Source organism: Oncorhynchus gorbuscha, linkage group LG15, assembly GCF_021184085.1.
Source record: "Oncorhynchus gorbuscha isolate QuinsamMale2020 ecotype Even-year linkage group LG15, OgorEven_v1.0, whole genome shotgun sequence".
Classification (NCBI taxonomy): Eukaryota; Metazoa; Chordata; class Actinopteri; order Salmoniformes; family Salmonidae; genus Oncorhynchus; species Oncorhynchus gorbuscha.
In genome coordinates, this window is record NC_060187.1 from 67,667,496 (window position 1) to 67,687,753 (window position 20,258).

The 20,258-nt window shown below is 46.5% G+C and overlaps 1 protein-coding gene across 1 annotated transcript; it reads right to left on the reverse strand.

The window, feature by feature from the left end:
• Positions 1–4,623: 4,623 nt before the first annotated feature.
• Positions 4,624–19,778, reverse strand: LOC123997311 (G patch domain-containing protein 8-like). The gene is made up of 4 exons (XM_046301454.1): positions 19,764–19,778; positions 18,778–18,915; positions 9,473–9,603; positions 4,624–9,190 (listed from the first exon to the last, which is right to left on the reverse strand). The coding sequence occupies exons 1-4, from the start codon at positions 19,776–19,778 to the stop codon at positions 7,126–7,128; spliced, it is 2,349 nt and encodes a 782-aa protein (XP_046157410.1). The 3' UTR covers positions 4,624–7,125.
• Positions 19,779–20,258: the final 480 nt, after the last annotated feature.

Below are 20,258 nucleotides of genomic sequence, written 5' to 3' on the forward strand. Positions count from 1 at the left end.
GCCTCTACATAGAAACAATGAGATTGGAATTAATAAACTGGTTTTACAAAAAACAATTTTCTATCCACGCTGCGAGGAATGACTCATGTCATGCACATTCAGGTAGGATATACAGGTACGTTGCAAACTCTGACCTTTGGGGGGTCCAGAGAAATTGCATTACGCCAGTGCACAGTCATCAGCTATTCTGCCACTGTATATCATTGTTTTAGGGAAAGGTAGCATTCCAGTTTGGTCTGTTTCTCGGTTAATTACTTCCAATGTGTCAAATAGTTGTCTCATGATTTGGTTGGGTCTAATTGTGTTGCTGTCCTGGGGCTCTGTGGGATCTGTTTGTGTTTGTGAACAGAGCCCCAGGACAAGCTGGCTGAGGGGACTCTTCTCCATGTTAATCTCTCTGTAGGTGATGGCTCTGTTATGGAAGGTTTGGGTGATGCTTCCTTTTAGGTGGTTGTATAACATAACATAACGTCTCTTTTCTGGATTTTGATAATTAGCGGCTATCACCCTAATTCTGCTCTGCATGCATTAGTTTGGGTTTTACGTTGTACACAAATAATGTGTTTGCAGAATTCTCCAAGCAGAGTTTCAATGTGATTTGGTGTGTGTCCCATTTTGTGACTTTTTTTGGTTGGTAAGTGGACCCCAGACCTCACAACCATAAAGAGCAATTGGTTCTATAACGGCTTCCAGTATTTTTAGCCAGATCCTAATTGGGATGTCGAATGTTATGTTCCTTTTGATGGCCTAGAAGGCCCTTCTTGCCTTGTCTCTCAGATCATTCACAGCTTTGTAGAAGGTACCTGTCATGCTGATGTTCAGGCTGAGGTATAGTAGGTATAGTTCTATGTGTGCTCGAGGGCAATGGTGTCTAGATAGAATTTGAATTAGTTGGTCACCATTATTTTTGTCTTTCTGAGATTCACTGTCAAGGCCCAGGTCTGACAGAATCTGTGCAGAAGATCTTGGTGCTGCTGTAGGCCTGCCTTGGTTGGTGACAGAAGCACCAGATCATCTGCAAACAGTAGGCATTTGACTATAGAGTATAGTAGGGTAATGCCGGGTGCTACAGACTGATCTAGTGCCCTCGGCAATTCATTGATATACAGTATATCACAAAAGTGAGTACACCCCTCACATTTTTGTAAATATTTGAGTATATCTTTTCATGTGACAACACTGAAGAAATGACCCTTTGCTACAATGTAAAGTAGTGAGTGTAGAGCTTGTATAACAGTGTACATTTGCTGTCCCCTCAAAATAACTCAACACACAGCCATTAATGTCTAAATCGCTGGCAACAAAAGTGAGTACACCCCTAACTGAAAATGTCCAAATTGGGCCCAAAGTGTCAATATTTTGTGTGGCCACCATAATTTTCCAGCACTGCCTTAACCCTCTTGGGCATGGAGTTCACCAGAGCTTCACAGGTTGCCACCGGAGTCCTCTTCCACTCCTCCATGACAACATCACAGAGCTGGTGGATGTTAGAGACCTTGCACTCCTCCACCTTCCGTTTGAGGATGCCCCACAGATGCTCAATAGGGTTTAGGTCTGGAGACATGCTTAGCCAGTCCATCACCTTTACCCTCAGCCTCTTTAGCAAGGCAGTGGTCGTCTTGGAGGTGTGTTTGGGGTCGTTATCATGTTGGAATACTGCCCTGTGGCCCAGTCTCTGAAGGGAGGGGATCATGCTCTGCTTCAGTATGTCACAGTACATGTTGGCATTCATGGTTCCCTCAATGAACTGTAGTTCCCCAGTACCGGCAGCACTCATGCAGCCCCAGACCATGACACTCCCACCATCATGCTTGACTGTAGGCAAGACACACTTGTCTTTGTACTCCTCACCTGGTTGCCACCACACACGCTTGACACCATCTGAACCAAATAAGTTTATCTGGGTCTCATCAGGACATGGTTCCAGTAATCCATGTCCTTAGTCTGCTTGTCTTCAGCAAAATGTTTGTGGGCTTTCTTGTGCATCATATTTAGAAGAGGCTTCCTTCTGGGATGACAGCCATGCAGACCAATTTGATGCAGTGTACGGCGTATGGTCTGAGGACTGACAGGCTGACCCCCACCCCTTCAACCTCTGCAGCAATGCTGGCAGCACTCATACGTCTATTTCCCAAAGACAACCTCTGGATATGACGCTGAGCACGTGCACTCAACTTCTTGGCGAGGCCTGTTCTGAGTGGAACCTGTCCAGTTAAACCACTGTATGGTCTTGGCCACCGTGCTACAGCTCAGTTTCAGGGTCTTGGCAATCTTCTTATAGCCCAGGCCATCTTTATGTAGAGCAACAATTCTTTTTTTCAGATCCTCAGAGTGTTCTTTGCCATGAGGTGCCATGTTGAACTTCCAGTGACCAGTCAGTATGAGGGAGTGTGAGAGCGATGACACCAAATGTAACACACCTGCTCCCCATTCACACCTGAGACCTAGTAACACTAACGAGCCACATGACACCGGGGGGAAAATGGCTAATTGGGCCCAATTTGGACATTTTCACTTCGGGGTCTACTCACTTTTGTTGCCAGCGGTTTAGAATTAATGGCTGTGTGTTGAGTTATTTTGAGGGGACAGCAAATTTACACTGTTATACAAACTTTACACTCACTACTTTACATTGTAGCAAAGTCATGTCTTCAGTGTTGTCACATGAAAAGATATTCTCAAATATTTCCAAAAATGTGAGGGGTGTACTCACTTTAGTGATATACTGTATATGTTGAAGAGGGTGGGGCTGTGTTGTCCCCCAGAAGTGGTTTGGTTCTATGTGTTCTTCAATTACTTTGAGCTGACTGCTGAAGTGCTGCCCTTTCTTTTGCCTTAGTATATTTCTGTAGTGTTTTAATATTTCACCATAGTGAAGACGTAGGCTCAGGTTTTCTGGGTCCCTGTTTTTGAACAGATAGGTTTCAAAATGTCTTTCTTAGGTTTTTGCATTCTTCATCAAACCATTTGTCATTGTTGTTCATTTTCTTAGGTTGTCTGCTTGGAATTGTTATATTTGATAGGGAAGTTGAAAGGTCAAATATACAGTTTAGGCTTTCTACTACAGGTTTACACCTTCACTATTGCAGTGAAATGTTTTGTCCAGGAAGTTGTCTGAGAGGGATTACATTTTTGTTTGCCAGTTGTTTTTTGGTAGGTTTCTACTCTACTTTCCTTCCATCTATAACATTTTGTAATGGTGTGCAGTTTGTTCAGCTTTGATGCCTCATGTTGAGTATTGCTCTGTTCAAGTAGACTGTGATTTTGCTATGATCTGATAGGGGTGTCAGTGGGCTGACTGTGAACGCTCTGAGACTCTGGGTTGAGTTCGGTAATAAAGTAGTCTACAGTACTATTGCCAAGGGATGAGTTGTAAGTGTACCTACCGAAGGAGTCCCTTCGAAACCTATCAGACCCAGCGTGCGATAGAGTTGCAGGATTTGTGACCTGTTTTTGTTGGTTGTTTTGTCATAGTTGTGTCTAGGGGGGCATATTGGGAGGGAATGCTGTCACTTCGAGGTAGGTGTTTGCCCCCCTGTGTGCTGAGAGTGTCAGGTCCCTGACTGGTTCTGGTGTTTTACGTCGTCACAGACTAGAACATGAACATGGTTGATCTCCCTCTCTAGGATGGAGAAGCTGTTGTCATTAAATCATGGGGATTCTAGTGGGGGTATACAAGTAGCACACAGGAGGACATTTTTCTCTGTTATTTCAAACCAGATCTAAAATGCTCCTGTTTTGATTAATTCAATAGAGTTGGCTCGGTCTGATTTTACACCCAATTAGCATACTCCCTGAGTCTCTTCCCCTTTTCACTCCTGGTAGTTTAGTGGATGGGACTACCAGTTCTCTGTAACCTAGAGGGCAACCAGTGGGTCTGTCTCCTCTATACCATGTTTCTTGTAGGATGACAATGTCTGTATTTCTGATCTCTTTGGTGAAGTCTGGGTTCCTGCACTTTAGGTCTAAGGCAGATGACCTCAGACCTTGGATATTCTAGCATGATATAGTAAAAGCTTTGTGTTCCATAGTGTCCAGTGTTGTGCTTTGTGTGGTTACGCCTCAGACTAATAGGGGTGAGCAGAACATACTGGGCACCTGATACATGACTCTTTGGTCGCTGAATGGGGCTTGGGCGGATGTAGGAGTGGGTTTGGGCCTATTGCTCTGCTCACGGTCTTGTCGTCTGTCTGTCGCTCTCTCTCTGGTGTTTTACGGTACTTCTAAAGACAGCCAGTATGACGGTACTTCTAAAGACAGCCAGTATGAGGGTACTTCTAAAGACAGCCAGTATAAGACAGCCAGTATGACAGTACTTCAAAAGACAGCCAGTATGAAGGTACTTCTAAAGACAGCCAGTATGACGGTACTTCTAAAGACAGCCAGTATGAGGGTACTTCTAAAGACAGCCAGTATGACGGTACTTCTAAAGACAGCCAGTATGACGGTACTTCTAAAGACAGCCAGTATGAGGGTACTTCTAAAGACAGCCAGTATGCCTAAAGTTCAGAGAGGAAGAAAGAGATGAGAGAAAGCCAGCTAGTCTTAGCAGGTGCACGTTTTCCCTTGAGTCATACTTGAACAGGGAGGGATAGAAACATACAATTATGAAACTACAGAAGCTATGTTGAATACATTTTCTTGTTCCAAAAGTCATGAAATGTTCAGAGAACATTGAGTGGAGTTAATGCTTCCAATACATGTATAAACATGAAATGGGCAAAAATGGAGTTACAAGGTTTTCATCCGACAACGACGACATGCACACACATGCGCACACACGCATGCACTCATACAAAAACATAATACACACACGCATGCACTCATACAAAAACATAATACACACACACACAAATTCTGAGAATTCAGTGGATTGTTATACTGTATGGGACATTATTGTCCAGGAGTTAACAATGCACTGTATTACTATGTGATGTCCTCAGAGAGCATCATAATGCTTTCTGTTGAAACCTCAATGACCAAAGTCTTTCTGGATACGGCGGTCTTGGTGGTGGCAGTGTGAGGGGGGGGAGAGCGGTGAGGGGAGAGGGGTGGAAGGCAGGGGAGGGAGGGAGGAGATGTAGAGGCGGATGGGAGAGTAGAATGGAGGGAAAGATAGAGGAGATGGAGAATGGAGGGAGGTGGGGATGGGGGAGAGGGAGGTGTAGGAGGGGCAGGTGATGAGGGGGTGAGGTGTGGGGGCGAGAGAGGAAGAGGTAGAGGAGGGTGACGAGAGTGCCATACTGAATGCTGTGTGTTGTAGAATGTAATGATGTTGTGTGGGTGGAGGAGGGTGGGTCATTAGAGGCTGCGGTATGGGGACAGGAGGATGAGGAGGGGGGAGCTTGGGGGTAGAGTGTGTCTGTAAGAGCTGTGTTTGTACGGGGTGTGCGTCTAGCTTTAGAGAGGTATTTAGGAAAGTGGAGTGTATGTTTTTGTCTTGAGTCTGTGCCACATGTGTATGAGTGAGTGAGGGGTGTGTGTATGGCTCTGGAGAGGGGGTATGGTGTGTGTGTGTCTCTGTCCCCTGTAGCAGTCTCTGCATGTGCTCTCGTGCCTGCTCCTGCAGACAGCGATACTTGCCCATCTCTTCAGCGCTGAAGCTGATTGGCTGTTGAGCCAGAGGAGGGGAGGGGCCATGTGACCACTGACCCCTGTGAGGTAAGGTTAGGGCAGGATATGAGGTCAGGGAAGGACAGGACGTGTCCTCTCCAGTTTTCTCAGGGCTCGGAGACAAGAGGGTTTGAGGGCACAGTCGACCACTTTGGACCTCTCCATTCTTCATACTCTCCTTCCCTTGGTTGTGGTCCTTGTCCTGTGTCTGGACCTGGTCTTGATTGTGGTCATGTTTCTCTGTTTGGTCAGGGCCCTCCCTCTCTCTTTCTGCCCCTCGTCTCCTAGTTCCTCTCCTAATTGCTGGTAGTTTCCCGATAAGTGGCAGTAGCATAGTTCTGCTGGGGTTCTCCTCTCTGGGCTTTGGGGGGGCTTTGGGCACTCTGTCTGAGAGACATGTAGGCTGTGCTGTGGGTTTGGGGCCTCTGTCCTGTGGATGGGTGGTATCAGTGCTGGGCAGAGGTCGAGGAGGAGTAGGTTTGAGGCTGGGGGCTTGGTGTTTCTCCTCGGTGGGTGAGGGACATGGTGCTCGCCTGGGCACCCCTGTTGTTTTTCTCCCAGTCAGGTTGAGTCTTGAGTGGGTACTAAAGCTACTCCACCCCCCACTCAGGTCTGACACACTGGTGCTGCTGCTACAGAAGCCAGGGCTGGGCTGTCGGGGTAGCCAGTCAGGGCTAGAATCAGGCCAGGGGCTGGAGATGGGGCATCTGGTAACCTGCACACTGGGAACAGACTGGGAACCAGGACTGCGGCTGTGTCTATGGTCAGGGCATCTGGTTGCCCAGTCCCAGCTAAAACTATCAGGTCTGGGGCTAGGTCGTGATCCCTTCTCCCACCTGCTCCAGCTCTCTCTACCTTCAGTGGACCTCTGTCTCTCCCAGTTGTCATCCCAGCTGTATCTGTCCTCCCTGCAGTATGTCCCCCTGTCCTCCCAACTGTCACTGCTGCCCCATGTACATCTGTCTGGGCTTGAGTCTACTGGTCCTCTGTTCCAGACTTCTCCCTCCCCAGGACTAGACCTCCATCCCCTGAAACCCTCCAGAGTTCTGTGACTGGGGGTCGAGAGATACCCCTGCCAGCCCCCTCCACTGACTCCTCCAGGGCTGGATAACCTGCTTACCCAACCCTGCCTCCTACTCCCCCAATCTCTGTTCCCTCTCTCCCTACCACTTTCCCGACAGCCTCTACTCCCTCCATCCCAGCTCTGCCTCCTTCCACTCTTTGTTCTTTCCCACTCCTCACTCTCTGACCACTTCCTACTCATGTATTTCCTGTTTCTGTGGATGTATTTACTCTTCCTCACTGGGCTACAGGAAATATTACTACCATGGATGTTGTCATGGCGACTGTAGACTGGGTAGCCCCCGCTGCAACCGTGGGGACCACCATATGCCACTGGGAGGTTGTGAGCCTTTTCCCAGGGCGACCCGGAAGTAGAACACAGAGAGGAGTCTGAACTCCAGTAGAAAGGCCATCCCTGCCTTTCTCCTCTCTCCACCTCTCCATATCTCTCTATCTCTCTATACAGCTGAGACGCTGTGCCGTAGTACTCTGTCCTCTCTGTGACTCTTGATGCTGGTTTGAACGGGGAGGCAGAGTTATAGTTATAGTGATGTTGGTCTCTACTGTGACTCCTGTGAGGCCTCTGTCTGTCAGAGCAGGGCACAGACTCCGAGTCACACTCCCCCCAGCAGGCACAGAGTCCCACCCCTCCTCCTCTTCCCCCTCCTCCTCTTCCCCCCTGCCTTTCTTCTCCTCTTTCCGCCTGTCTCTCTCTCCCGCTCTATTTCCCTGTCTCCTTCTCCCCCCTCTGTCTCCGTCACATCTCCTCTTTCCGCCCCACCAGGTGGAAACAGAGGTTATGACGCTCCTAAGACGCTGCCGCTCTCCCTCGCACTCCTTTGACGTCCCATTATGCCTTTCCCCTCTCCTCCTCTTCTTCTTTGTGCTGTCGTTTACATTTCGGCATGACACATCTGTCGAAGTGCTTACTGAACCGCCCACGGAGTATGTGCGTGAGCCGGCAGTGTGCGTGCACACACATCTAACCTCGCTTGCACACACACACACGGCGGCGCAGGGCTGGATGACAGCCTCTAATTTAGGCCTGGGGGTTCTGACGGCTCGATCTCTCTCCTGTCTCACATGTCCTCCTAATCTGCCTCTTTGGGGATTGTGGGGGGTTGTTTGTGTGTTGTCACCGCGAAGGGGGTCACCATTCCCGAAGAGGGGGTGGTGCCATCTGAACCCAGATTCACCTCCACTCCCTGGCACTGTTGCTTCTGCCTGGAAGGCTGCTGTCACTCCATGTGCTTCTGTCTTCTCCACAACGTGACAGGATGATGAGTGTTTGGCTCCCTCATCTGTCCCGCCTGTCTCTGTATATAGATCTGTATTGGATTCTACATTTTCTGTGTCCTGAGGAGGAGGCTGGGAGCTAGAGAACATGAGGGAGTCGGACTCCTCTGTGTGTTTCTCTGTCTCCTGCTGGCTTGCTGAGTGGTTACAGCGTGACTTGGTTTGACAGTGGTTGTGGTTGTGTTCAGGGTTACAGTGTAGTGGGTTGGTGTGGCGTTGCCAGTGTGTGGGCTTACAGCTGTAGGAGAGGTGGGGTTTGGCTGTGGTAAACTGCAACAGTTCTGCTGGCCATCTCAAACGGGTGGATCCGTCTCTGGCAACCACATGGAGATAGGAGTCAGACATAGGAGTCTGATTCACCTCATGTTTTTCTTGTCTGTGCTCTGTACCCCTGTTCCTTTCCTCCCTCTCTTCCCCCTCCTCCCTCTTATATTCTGTCCCGTGTACAGGGCTCTGGTCTGTTTCTCTCCGTCTGGCATTGCGGGTAGGACAGCCTGGGTCATGGCTAGCAGAGAACCTGTCTCTCTCCTCCCCTCCTCTCTTCTCTCTTCTCTCCTCCCCCTCTTCCCCACCTGGGGGTTCTGTCTTGTTTCCGGGGTGAAGGCTGTTGGTTGGTTGCCCTACTAACAGGTTGTCTGGGTGACGCAGCCATAGTTCATCTCCTCCCCTTCCCTTCTCCTTCATCTGCCCTCCTCGTCCTCTCCCCTCCTCCTCTTGCTGGTCTGAGAAGACGGAGGCAGATGGCTCTAGTCTTGGGCCCCTCCTGGAGAAACAGAAGGAGACCCCCACCCTTCCTCTGTCTCTGCCCCATGGAAAGGCAGGGTCCTGGGGAGAGTTGTTCAGGCGAGGCTGATGATCCTCCAGAGAAGATCCACATCTGGAAAGCAAGGCTAGGGGACGGGAGGCTTGGAGGGGCCCTCCAGGGAAAATGGGTATGTGGGTAGGATCCTCTGGCTGCTGGGGCTGGGAGGGGGAGAGAGGCTTGGTCTGGAGATGGGGGGAGTCCTTTCCCTGGAGGCTGAGCGGGATGGTCTGGGGCTGGGTTGGAGGAAGGGTAACAGCGGGTCGCTGGGAGTTCCCTGTGGTTTGGATTAACCCTGTTTGGGTCAAGGGGACATAGTGGTCCCCTGGTTTGTAGTCTCTCTCTCCACAGTGTCTCTCTGAATGCTGGATCTCAGCTCTCACTGTCCCTTGGAACCTAACAACCTGGCCCGGTCCCCTGGTGCAAAAGAGAGGAGAGGTGGAGACGAGAGGATAGCAGAGAACAGAATAAACATGTGAAACACTGTCCATATTATGCAGTTTACTGTGAGTGTTCATGTTATATTAACTCAGCGTGTGCTTACAGTATCTAGGCCAGCTCTTACATCCATCACTCTGAGGAATAGAGAAACTGACAGAGTGTATGCACGTGAGCGTATGTGGACAGTTTGTGTGTATCATAGAGATTTCCCTGCAGTGCGCTTGGAAAGCAGGTCTCTACACACACACACCCTCTTACCTGTGTGTCTGTTGTCGTAGCAGTGCTAGTTGGTGTAGGCGTCTCAGAGCTCTCTCCTGCTTGCGGTCGTCCTTCCACGACTTAGACGCAACATTCCGAGCAAACTCCCTCTGCTTCAATTCCTTCAGTCTCTACAAGGAGGAGAGGAGAGGGTCAGAGTGTGTGTGTGTGTGTGTGTGTGTGTGTGTGTGTGTGTGTGTGTGTGTGTGTGTGTGTGTGTGTGTGTGTGTGTGTGTGTGTGTGTGTGTGTGTGTGTGTGTGTGTGTGTGTGTGTGTGTGTGTGTGTGTGTGTGTGTGCGCGCGCGTGTGTGTGTGCGCGCGTGTGTGTGTGTGCGTGCGTGCATGTGTGTGTGTACGTTGTGTGGAAACTATTTCAGCTCCCTCCATCTCTTGGAAGAACCATCTCTGAGTGTGAATTGTCTATCAATCCAAAGTGTGTGTCTACAGACTCATTCAACTCTGATGGAGAGAAACATGTTGTTTCTACATGGTCTGCCATAGAAACTGTATGACAGGGAGAATGGTGATGATTGAGTACTGACAGTGTTATAAGCCTAATGATGATGAGTGTTGCAGTCTGTCAGATTGTCATCTCTCAGCAGGCTGCAGTGTATCAACCCTTCAATCATCAGCCTAAATGCTAGCAACCATCTGTCACATTAATATGGACTTCATCATAAGAGGATCATTTAGGAAACTTACTTCATTACGCAAATCTCAGTGATAATCCTGCTTATTGGAATCTTACATTGAAGACATTGACTGGAGTATGGCAGGGAGATGATGTTACTAATAGAAACTACAGACCACTGATTGGATAAATAAAGCATAAACAGCACTAGAGGAACTGCATTGGAAGGCCCAAAAATCCCTCTAACCTAGAACTCACCTCTAACTCCCTAGAACTCCTAAGATCACAGCAAGCACCATCTCATCAGTACTGAGAAACAGACCACTGTGTGGGTCTCCTCTCCATCAGTCATCAGTCTGCTCCTTCAGGCGTGCCAGCTCTTTCAGGGAAATAGTGATTCATGTCTCTTTCTCTCTTTCTCTGCCTTCCTTTGTTAATAATTTTTCATCCTGCCTTTATCTGCACTTGGCAGGTAGAGGTATATATATGTGTGGTGTGTGTGTGTCAGTGTGTCTGTCTTCAGGCTGTAGAAGGATGTAAAGGTGTCTGACAATAGCTGCATCAATCTCCTCTATTCTATCAGCCTCTCACTCCTCTCCTTATTTAACTTAATTTAACTAGGCAAGTCAGTTAAGAACAAATTCTTACTTTCAACGAAGGCCTAGGAACAGTGGGTTAACTGCCTGTTCAGGGGCAGAACGACAGATTTGTACCTTGTCAGCTCGGGGCTTTGAACTTGCAACCATTTCGGTTACTAGTCCAACGCTCTAAACCACTAGGCTACCCTGCCACTGTCTCCCTTCCCTCTTTCCCTATCTCCCTCCCTCTTTCTTTCCCTATCTCCCTCCCTCTCTCTTTCCCTATCTCCCTCCCTCTCTCTTTCCCTATCTCCCTCCCTCTCTCTTTCCCTCTCTCCCTCCCTTCTCTCTTTCCCTATCTCCCTCCCTCTCTCTTTCCCTCTCTCCCTCCCTTCCCTCTCCCTTTCCCCCTATCTCCCTCCCTCTCTCTTTCCCTATCTCCCTCCCTCTCTCTTTCCCCTATCTCCCTCCCTCTCTCCCTTCCCCTATCTCCCTCCCTCTCTCTTTCCCTATCTCCCTCCCTCTCTCTTTCCCTATCTCCCTCCCTCTCTTTCCCTATCTCCCTCCCTCTCTCTTTCCCTCTCTCCCTCCCTTCTCTCTTTCCCTATCTCCCTCCCTCTCTCTTTCCCTATCTCCCTCCCTCTCTCTTTCCCTATCTCCCTCCCTCTCTCTTTCCCTATCTCCCTCCCTCTCTCTTTCTCTCGCTCTCTCTCACTCTTACTCTCATTAGCTGATCATATTTACACCTAACTTAGCATCTAGGAGTCTCCATCATTTTATCTAGCCACTAACTATCTTTGCCAACAGCTGATTATTTCCTGCATCTCTGCCTGACATGTCGTTCAGTCAAACCTTCCCTCCTCTCTTCCGTCTTTCTCTCTCTCCTTCGCTCCTTACTCCTTCTACCCCTCCCCTCTCACTCTCCTCTCTTGCTATCATGAAATCACACACACAGTAAACCCTAAGGGCACATCTTGACACACTCAAATGAGCATGCATTTATTCATGCACACTCTCACCATCACACCTCCCGTGGCTGCTAATCAATGTCAGATAAGTTCATCCCGCTAATCCAGGAAAACACTGATCCAGGGGGGTGGTATGTGTGTTTGAGTGCATGTGTGTGTGTGTGTAGGTAGCGTACAGTAAGGAGCTTTGAGTCTTTGATGCCAAATGCTGGTATGTGAGAAATATGAATCATATTCCTACTCAGATGCCTACATAATACATAACTCTCTATCCGTGTGTATGTGGACATGATTAACTATACTTGTTGGAACTCCCCACAAGAATAGTAAACAAACAAGCACTTGACCAACTGGGGACATTTGTTAGTCCCCACAAGGTCAAATGCTATTTCTAGGCGGTTTAGGGTTAAGGTTAGAATTAGGGTTAGAATTAGGTTTAAGGTTAGGGTTAGGAGCTAGTGTTAGTTTTAGGGTCAGAGTTAGGAGCTAGGGTTGGGTTAGGGTTAGGGAAAATAAGATTCTCTATAAGGTTAGGTGTACAAGAATGTGTGTGTGTGTGTGTGTGTGTGTGTGTGTGTGACAGGACTTATGTCAATCATAGAGGGAGCGGATCTGTCAGTGACTGGACCACCCGAGAGTAGAGGAGTGAAGAGGGAATAGAAGGAAAATTGTATTTGTCACATGCGCCGAATACAACAGGTATAGACATTACAGTGGAATGCTTAAGAGCCCTTTCCCAGCAATGCATAGTTAAAAAGTAAGAAAAAAATCTAATCTAATTACATTTATTAAAAACTTAAAGCAGATATGTCTTCAGTATATAAGTATTCAACCCCTCTGTTATGACAAGCCTAAATAAGTCCAGGAGTAAAACATGTGCTTAACAAGTCACATAATAACTTGCATGGACTATAGTGTTTAACGTGATTTCTGAATGACTCACACGTACAATTATCTGTAAGGTCCCTCAGTCGAGCAATGAATTTCAAACCCAGATTCAACCACAAAGACCAGGGAGGTTTTCAATGCCTCGCAAAGAAGGACATCTATTGGTAGATGGGTAAAAGAAAATCAGACATTGAATATCCCTTTGAACATGGTGAAGTTATTAATTACACTTTGGATGGTGTATCAATACACCCAGTCACTACAACGATACAGGGGTCCTTCCTAACTCAGTTGCTAGAGAGGAAGGAAACTGTTCAGGGATTTCACCATGAGGCCAACGATGACTTTAAAACAGTTAGTGTTTAATGGCTGTAAAAGGAGAAAACTGAGGATCGATCAACAACATTGTAGTTACTCCACAATACTAATCTAAATGACAGAGTGAGAAGGAAGCCCGTACAGAATAAAAAATATTCCAAAACATGCATCCTGTTTGCAATAAGGCACTAAAGTAAAACTGCAAGAAATCTGGCAAAGAAATTAAATTTATGTCCTGAATACAAACCGTTATGTTTGGGGCAAATCCAACACAACACATTACTTTCCATATTTGTAAGCATGGTGGTGGCTGCATAATCGTTAAGGACTGGGATGTTTTTTAGGATGAAAAAGAAACAGAATGCAGCTAAGCACAGGTAAAATCCTAGAGAAAAACCTGCTTCAGTCTGCTTTTCACAAGACACTTGGAGATGAAAGCAGCTTTCAGCAGGACAATAACCTAAAACACAAATCTACATTGGCGTTGCTTACCAGGAAGAGAGTGAATGTTCCTGAGTGGCCTAGTTACAGTTTTGACTTAAATCTGCTTGAAAATCTATAACAAGACTTGAAAATGAATTTGACAGAGCTTGAAGAATTTTGAAAACAATAATGGGCAAATATTGTACAATCCAGGTGTGCTAAGCTCTTAGAGACTTACCCAGAAAGAATCACAGCTGTAATCGCTGATAAAGGTGATTCAAACATGCATTGACTCAGGGGTGTGAATACTTACATTAATGAGATATTTGCAAACACTGCTAAAAACATGTTTTCATTTTGTCATATGGGGTATTGTGTGTAGATGGGGGACACAAAAACATATTTAATCCATTTTAAATTCAGGCAAGTCAAGGGGTATGAATTCTTTCTGAAGGCACTGTAGGTAGAGGTAAAAGTGACTAGGTACGCAGGATAGATAATAAACAGAGTAGCAGCAGCGTATGTGAAGAGCGTGAAAGTGTGTCTGAGTGAGTGTGTGTGTATGTGGCGTCAATATGCATGTGCTTGTGTATGTGTGTGTTGGAGTGTCAGTGTAGTGTGTGTGAGTGTGTGGGTATAGTCCAGTGAGTATGCATAGAGCCGGTGAAAGGTAGCCAATGCAAATAGTCCAAGTAGCATGTGCCGCAGTCTTATTGCTTGAGGGTTAGAAGCAGATCAATAGCCTTTTGGTCCCAAACTTGTCGCTCCAGTACCGCTTGCCATGCGGTAACAGAGAGAACAGTCTATGACTTGGGTGGCTGAATTCTTTGACAATTTGTCTGGCCTTCCTCTGACACCGCCTGCTATAGAGGTCCTGGATGGCAGGCTCGGCCCCAGTAATGTACTGAGTCGTATGCACTACACTCTGACACCGCCTGCTATAGAGGTCCTGGATAGCAGGCTCGGCCCCAGTAATGTACTGGGTCGTATGCACTACACTCTGTTGCGCCTTACTGTCGGATGCCAAGCAGTTGCCGTACCAAGCGGTGATGCAGCTAGTCAAGACCCTCTCGATCTTGCAGCTGTATAATTGTTTGAGGATTTGAGGGCCCATGCCAAAATTTGTTCAGCCTCCTGAGGGAGAAATGGCGTAGTTGTGCCCTCTTTACGACTGTATTGGTGTGTTTGGACCATGATAGGTCCTTAGTGTGGTGAACACCGAGGAACTTGAAGCTCTCGACCCAATCCACTACAGCCCATTCAATGTGAATGGGGGCGTGCTCGCCGCTCCGTTTCTTGTAGTCCACGATCAGCTCCTTTGTCTTGCTGACATTGAGGGAGAGGTTGTTGTCTCGGCACCACACTGACCTCCTCCCTATAGGCTGTGTCATCGTTGTCGGTGATCAGGCCTACCAGCGTCGTGCCGTTGGCAATCTTAATTTATGGTGTTGGTGTCGTGTGGAGCCCTGTGTTGAGGGTCAGCGTGGTGGATGTGTTGTTGCCTACCTTCACCATCTGGGGGCGGCTCATCAGGAAGTCCAGGATCCAGTTGCAGGGGAAGGTGTTCAGTCCCATGGTCCTTAGCTTAGTGATGAGCTTGAAGGCACTATGGTCTTCAACGCTGAACTGTAGTCAATTAACAGCATTCTCACGTATTCTTATACTCATCTGGTAGGCTTGGGTCACTAGGCAGCTCATGGCTGGGTTTCCCTTTGTAATCCATGATAGTTTGCAAGCCCTGTCACATCTGACGAGCGTCAGAGATAGTAGAGTAGGATTTGATCTTAGTCCTGAATTGATGCTTTGCCTGTTTGATGGTTTGTCCGAGGGCGTAGCAGGATTTCTTATACACATCTGGATTAGTGTCCCGCTCTAGCCTTTAGCTCAGTGTATTTTAGCTTGTAAGCAGGAATCAGGAGGATATAGTTATGGTCAGATTTGCCAAATGGAGGGTGAGTTTGTATGTGTCTCTGTGTGTGGAGTAAAGGTGATCTAGAGTTTTTCCGCCTCTAGTTTCACAGGTGACATGTTGGTAGACATAAGGTAAGATGGATTTCATTTTTCCTGCATTAAAATCATTGGCCACTAGGAGCTACACCTCTGGGTGAGAATTTTCGTGTTTGCTTAGGGCCCTATACAGCTCGTTGAGTGCGGACTTAGTGCCAGCATTGGTTTGTGGTGGTAAGTAGAGGGCTATGAAAATTATAGATGAAAACTCTCTCTGTAAATAGTATCATCTACAGTTTATCATGAGATATTCTAACTAATGCGAGCAGAACCTCGAGACCTCCTTAGTATTAGAGACCACACACCAGCTGTTGTTAACAAAGACACCACCCCCCCCGAGTTTATCCCACGCTGCCGTTCTGTCCTTCCGATGTATAGAAAAAACAGCTAGATTTAAATTTTCCATGTCCTTGTTCAGTCACAACTCAGAGAAACATAGGATATTACAGTTCTTCAGATCACGTTGATAAGATTGTCTTGAAAGGAGCTCCTCCAGTTTATTCTCCAGTGATTGCTGGTTCGAGGGAAGAGGTGGTTTACCCACTCGCCGATGTTGTCTTGTCAGGCATCCCGCACGCTGGCCTTTATAGCACCGCCTCTTCCATTTTTGAGTGTCGGGATTTGGGCCTGGTCCGGAATGAGCAGTATGTCATTCGACCCGAATCATTGAAGTAGAAATCCTCATCCAAATTGATGTTAGTGATCGTTGTTCTGATGTCCGAAAGCTCTTTTCAGTCATAGGAAATGATGGCGGAATCATTATGTACAAAAGAAGTTAAGATCAGCTCAAAAAAAAAACACACACAAAATAGCACAATTGTTCAGGATCCCGTAAAACAGCTGCTATTCCCTCCAGCACCATAGGCCTGGAAAAAAGCACTAGATAAGAAAAGCACTAGATAAATAAGAGGTAAGGAGTGGAGAGGAAGGGTAATGACTCAACTTCAGTGAAGAGGCAACTCCGGGATGCTTCTTGGCAGATTTCCTCTGTCCAGTGTCTGGCCAATTCCATTAAAAATCAGCCCCTTTCTAGCTACAATAGTCATTTACAACAGTAACAATATCTACACGGTATTTCTGATCAATTTGATGTTATTTTAATGGACAAAAAAATGGCTTTCTTTTCAAAAACAAGGACATTTATAAGTGATCCCAAACTTTAAAATGGTAGTGTATATATATATATCTCATTGACTAATTTATCAAGACCAGTCCCCATGCTGGTCTCAGAGCAGCGCGAAACGGTGATGAAATAGTTGACCACATGTCATTCAGTGACATTTATTCCCATAGTAATTCGTTTTGGATCCATAACAAAATAAACACCTGCATTACAATTACAATGCAGGGTTAATGATAAATGTAGATATTTGTAGGGCTTGATGCATTTTTTTGTTGGGACAAATCTGGTTTTAGTCTCGGTAAGATGGATTCACTGATGGTTGAAGATGATCATCGATCGGCAAAGGCAATCAACATCGCTCTAATCATCGTCAGAAGACAGTTGAAGGAACTTGTGTGGACCGGTATTAAGGAAAGCACAAATACTGTATGGTTGATGGTTGATCCAACGTTTTGTGGTTTCATGAGGTTTGGAGTTAGAAACGTCAAACTTTAGAGGACTTAATACATTGCAAGTTGTGGGGGGGGGGTCACACCTACAGAGGTCGAACTACTACCCTTTCTAATGGTTGAAGAGACTGTTGTCCTGCTAAAAGCCCATCCTAGAAACGTTGTTTGCAGAACAGCCTGCTACGCTTGTTTTCTCTCCCTGTTTTTAGATGGAGAGAAACCAAAATCCCACGGTGAAAACACGTTTTCAATATGCCTCCAGGGCCAACAGAGAAGTTCCTTACTTTCCCCCACCTTCCACTTGTCTCTTCCATTTATTCCCATAGTATTTCGTTATGGTTAGCAATGCAAATGAGGGCACAAACTGGGTGAAGACGCCAGCACAGTAAGTAGACCTTTATGTAGTAAAATACGTTTAAATTAACAAGACCTACAACACTTTTAACAGCACAGTGCTCAACACTAGTTCGGCTCATGTCGCCTACGGTAGGCCTACAGTATATCTACAAATATTTTTAAAATCTCTACATGTACGTTTCCTGATTTAAACCCGATCGAACTTGTTGCAACTAAAATGTATTTAAAAAAATCATCTGCATGTTTGCCTGGCATGGATTGTGACTCCATCTCGTTCCTCGCCCTCTTCAACTCTGCCAATGCCTCCTGACTCTCGCCAATGATGTGACTCTCCGCCAAGAATTACATTTAGATGATTGGAGGATTCTAAATTAATATCTAAGGGGCATTTTCCATTAGGGCAAATCTTGTCTGTGAGAATATCTAAGGGGCTTTTATATAATAATAATGCATGGTTAATAATAATAATAATATTAATCACTTTGTTTAAAAAAATAATGATATTTTGGAGATTATTTCGTTTCAAATAACTGAAAGTGAGCGATTGTAATCTGAATAAATTGGAAAAAAAGCCATTCTTGAACATGGGGTGAGACATTCTTACTAATTTGTAAATAAAGCCAGTTTGTTATTTAGAATGATTTATTTCTGTTTTTAGAGGAAGAGAAACCAAAAGCCCACCAAGATTTTTTGGGGGAAAATCTTCAGTCCACATGTCAAGTGAAATTCCCCCATTGTATTTACCCAAGTTCTCTCTTAACTCCAGGACCACCGACAGTTTGTTGTTGTTGTTGCCTGATGCAGGACTCTAGTGCCAGAGGAGACTCTCAGACTGAAAACACCTCCATTAATTGTCACAGTTTAGACTACCGATAGATCAGCATGCTAACCCTCCTTGTGATAGTGAGGTGCGATAACAGAATGCCACCATCTACCACAAATGGTCGCGGCATAAAAGAACAACAGTACGTAATCAGTGTGTAACGTGTTTCTGTAGTGTTATACAATCCCAACATGTTTATTTCACTACCCCTGACAAGGAAGAACAGACGTGTCTTTCTTCCTGAAAGGATGTTAAAAGAAGAACAGACGTGTCTTTATAGCGGCAGCCTCTGAATCACAAATAGGCTACATTAACTAGTCTCTACATTACAGCTCGAAAACTGGTGTGTGTCTTTATGTGTGTGTGTGTGTGTGTGTGTGTGTGTGTGTGTGTGTGTGTGTGTGTGTGTGTGTGTGTGTGTGTGTGTGTGTGTGTGTGTGTGTGTGTGTGTGTGTGTGTGTGTGTGTGTGTGTGTGTGTGTGTGTGTGTGTGTGTGTGTGTGTGTGGGTACAACGCCCATGGCTAAAGTGTCTCTGCCGCCCCTATAGCTCGTTTCATGTCTTTGCCGCTGGCGACAACAAAGCCTTAACTCTGGGCTGCTGTAATTCATGTTCAGAACAATGACAACTACACAACAGCTTTATGTTTATTTTACATTCCTCTGTGTGGGATGAGACGGGAAGACTTGTTTTGTGTGTGTGTGAGGGGAGGTTTTGCGTGTTTTTGTGTGTGTTTGTTACCTGTCTGTGTGCGTGGTCATAGGAGTTGATGTGGTTGTCATACTCCTGGTGTCTCAGGTACTGTTTCTCACACAGCTGGCAGAAGAAACTCGACTTCCCATCATCCTCCACTGTACCTGCTGCACTCTCACCATGATCCTATAGAAAGAGAGAGCAAAAGAGAGAGAGAGAGACAGAGGGACAGAGAGAGAACATTTGTGGAGAGATAGAGATGGAGAGAGAGATAAAGAGAGAAGGTGTAGAACGTGGGAAAGAGAGATGTTAGTTATGCTATCACAGATGTCAACTCCAGATGTTCTGTCCTCAGTGGGGTTTATGGAAAGCAGCAGGGTGGAGTGGGACAATTTCATCCTTCATAACACTACGTTAAACCTTCATAACGCTACATTAGATCTTCATGTCACTACGTTAAAGCAGACTTGTGTTGGTGTGGTTGATCTTGATCTAAGAGAGAAGACATAGGCCAGCTTAGGACACAATCAAAAACTTCTCACCCACCCACCCCCCTCACACACACACCCAGTCATGCGTCTAGAGTGACTTGACGTGAGTGGGTTTTCTCAGCGGCCACCCCTTAGGACACAAACAGCTGTTTATGTGTGGGTGTGTTGGTGTGTGGGTGAGGGTGTGTCAGTGTGTTCACGCTCTGCAGCAGAATGTAATTTCCCTGAGGCTCGGAGCTGCCAATAAACACTACTGAATCCTGCTCTACCCTGACATGATGGGAATTTAATTTGAGTCTCTCTCTCCCTCTCTCTTGCATTCCCTCTCTCTGTGCCCCTTTCTCCATTTCTGCCCATTCTGTCCCCCTGTTTCCCGCTCCTCTTCCCTCCCCTCTGCCTGTTTCCTCTACACTTCCGCACCCGTCCCTGCTTCCCTCCCCTCTGCCTGTTTCCTCTACACTTCTGCACCCGTCTCTGCTTCCCTCCCCTCTTCCCCCTCTTTCTTATCCTCTCTCATTTTCTTCTGTAAGCTCTAGGTCGTACAGTGACAGACTCCATCGGCCCCAATTTCCTCAGTAATATGCTTGAGCCAAGGAAAAGAGAAAGGAGGGAGGGGTGGTGATGGAGGACAACACAAAGGGAGGGAGGGAGTAGTATAGAGGGGGTGTTTGTGTTCAGGTAACATTAGAGCAGGGAAAATGTCAAAGTGACACTAATCTTTAGAGGCTGGAACATGCAGAGTTATAAAAAGGTGTGTGTGTGTACTGTATGTGGATGTATGTGTGTATTTTTGTGCACTTGAGTGTGTGTGAGTGAGTGTGTACACTTGCATGTTTGTGTGTGTGTGTGAGTGAGTGTGTGCATATACATTTGAGTGAGTGAGTGAGGTGAGTGAGTGAGTGAGTGAGTGAGTGAGTGAGTGAGTGAGTGAGTGAGTATGAAAGCCCTCAGAAGAGAGAAATTATGATATTTTTGAGTCCGGGTTTTGGAAAGTAATCACTTAGCATCTGGCCACGCTTGGTAATGTCAAATCACCTC

Coding starts and splice junctions, on each gene's coding strand:
- LOC123997311 (XM_046301454.1), bottom strand. Junction 9,604..18,777: donor ATGACCACGCACACAGACAG/GTAACAAACACA, acceptor TCCTCCTTGTAG/AGACTGAAGGAATTGAAGCA. Junction 9,191..9,472: donor CTACGACAACAGACACACAG/GTAAGAGGGTGT, acceptor CTTTTGCACCAG/GGGACCGGGCCAGGTTGTTA.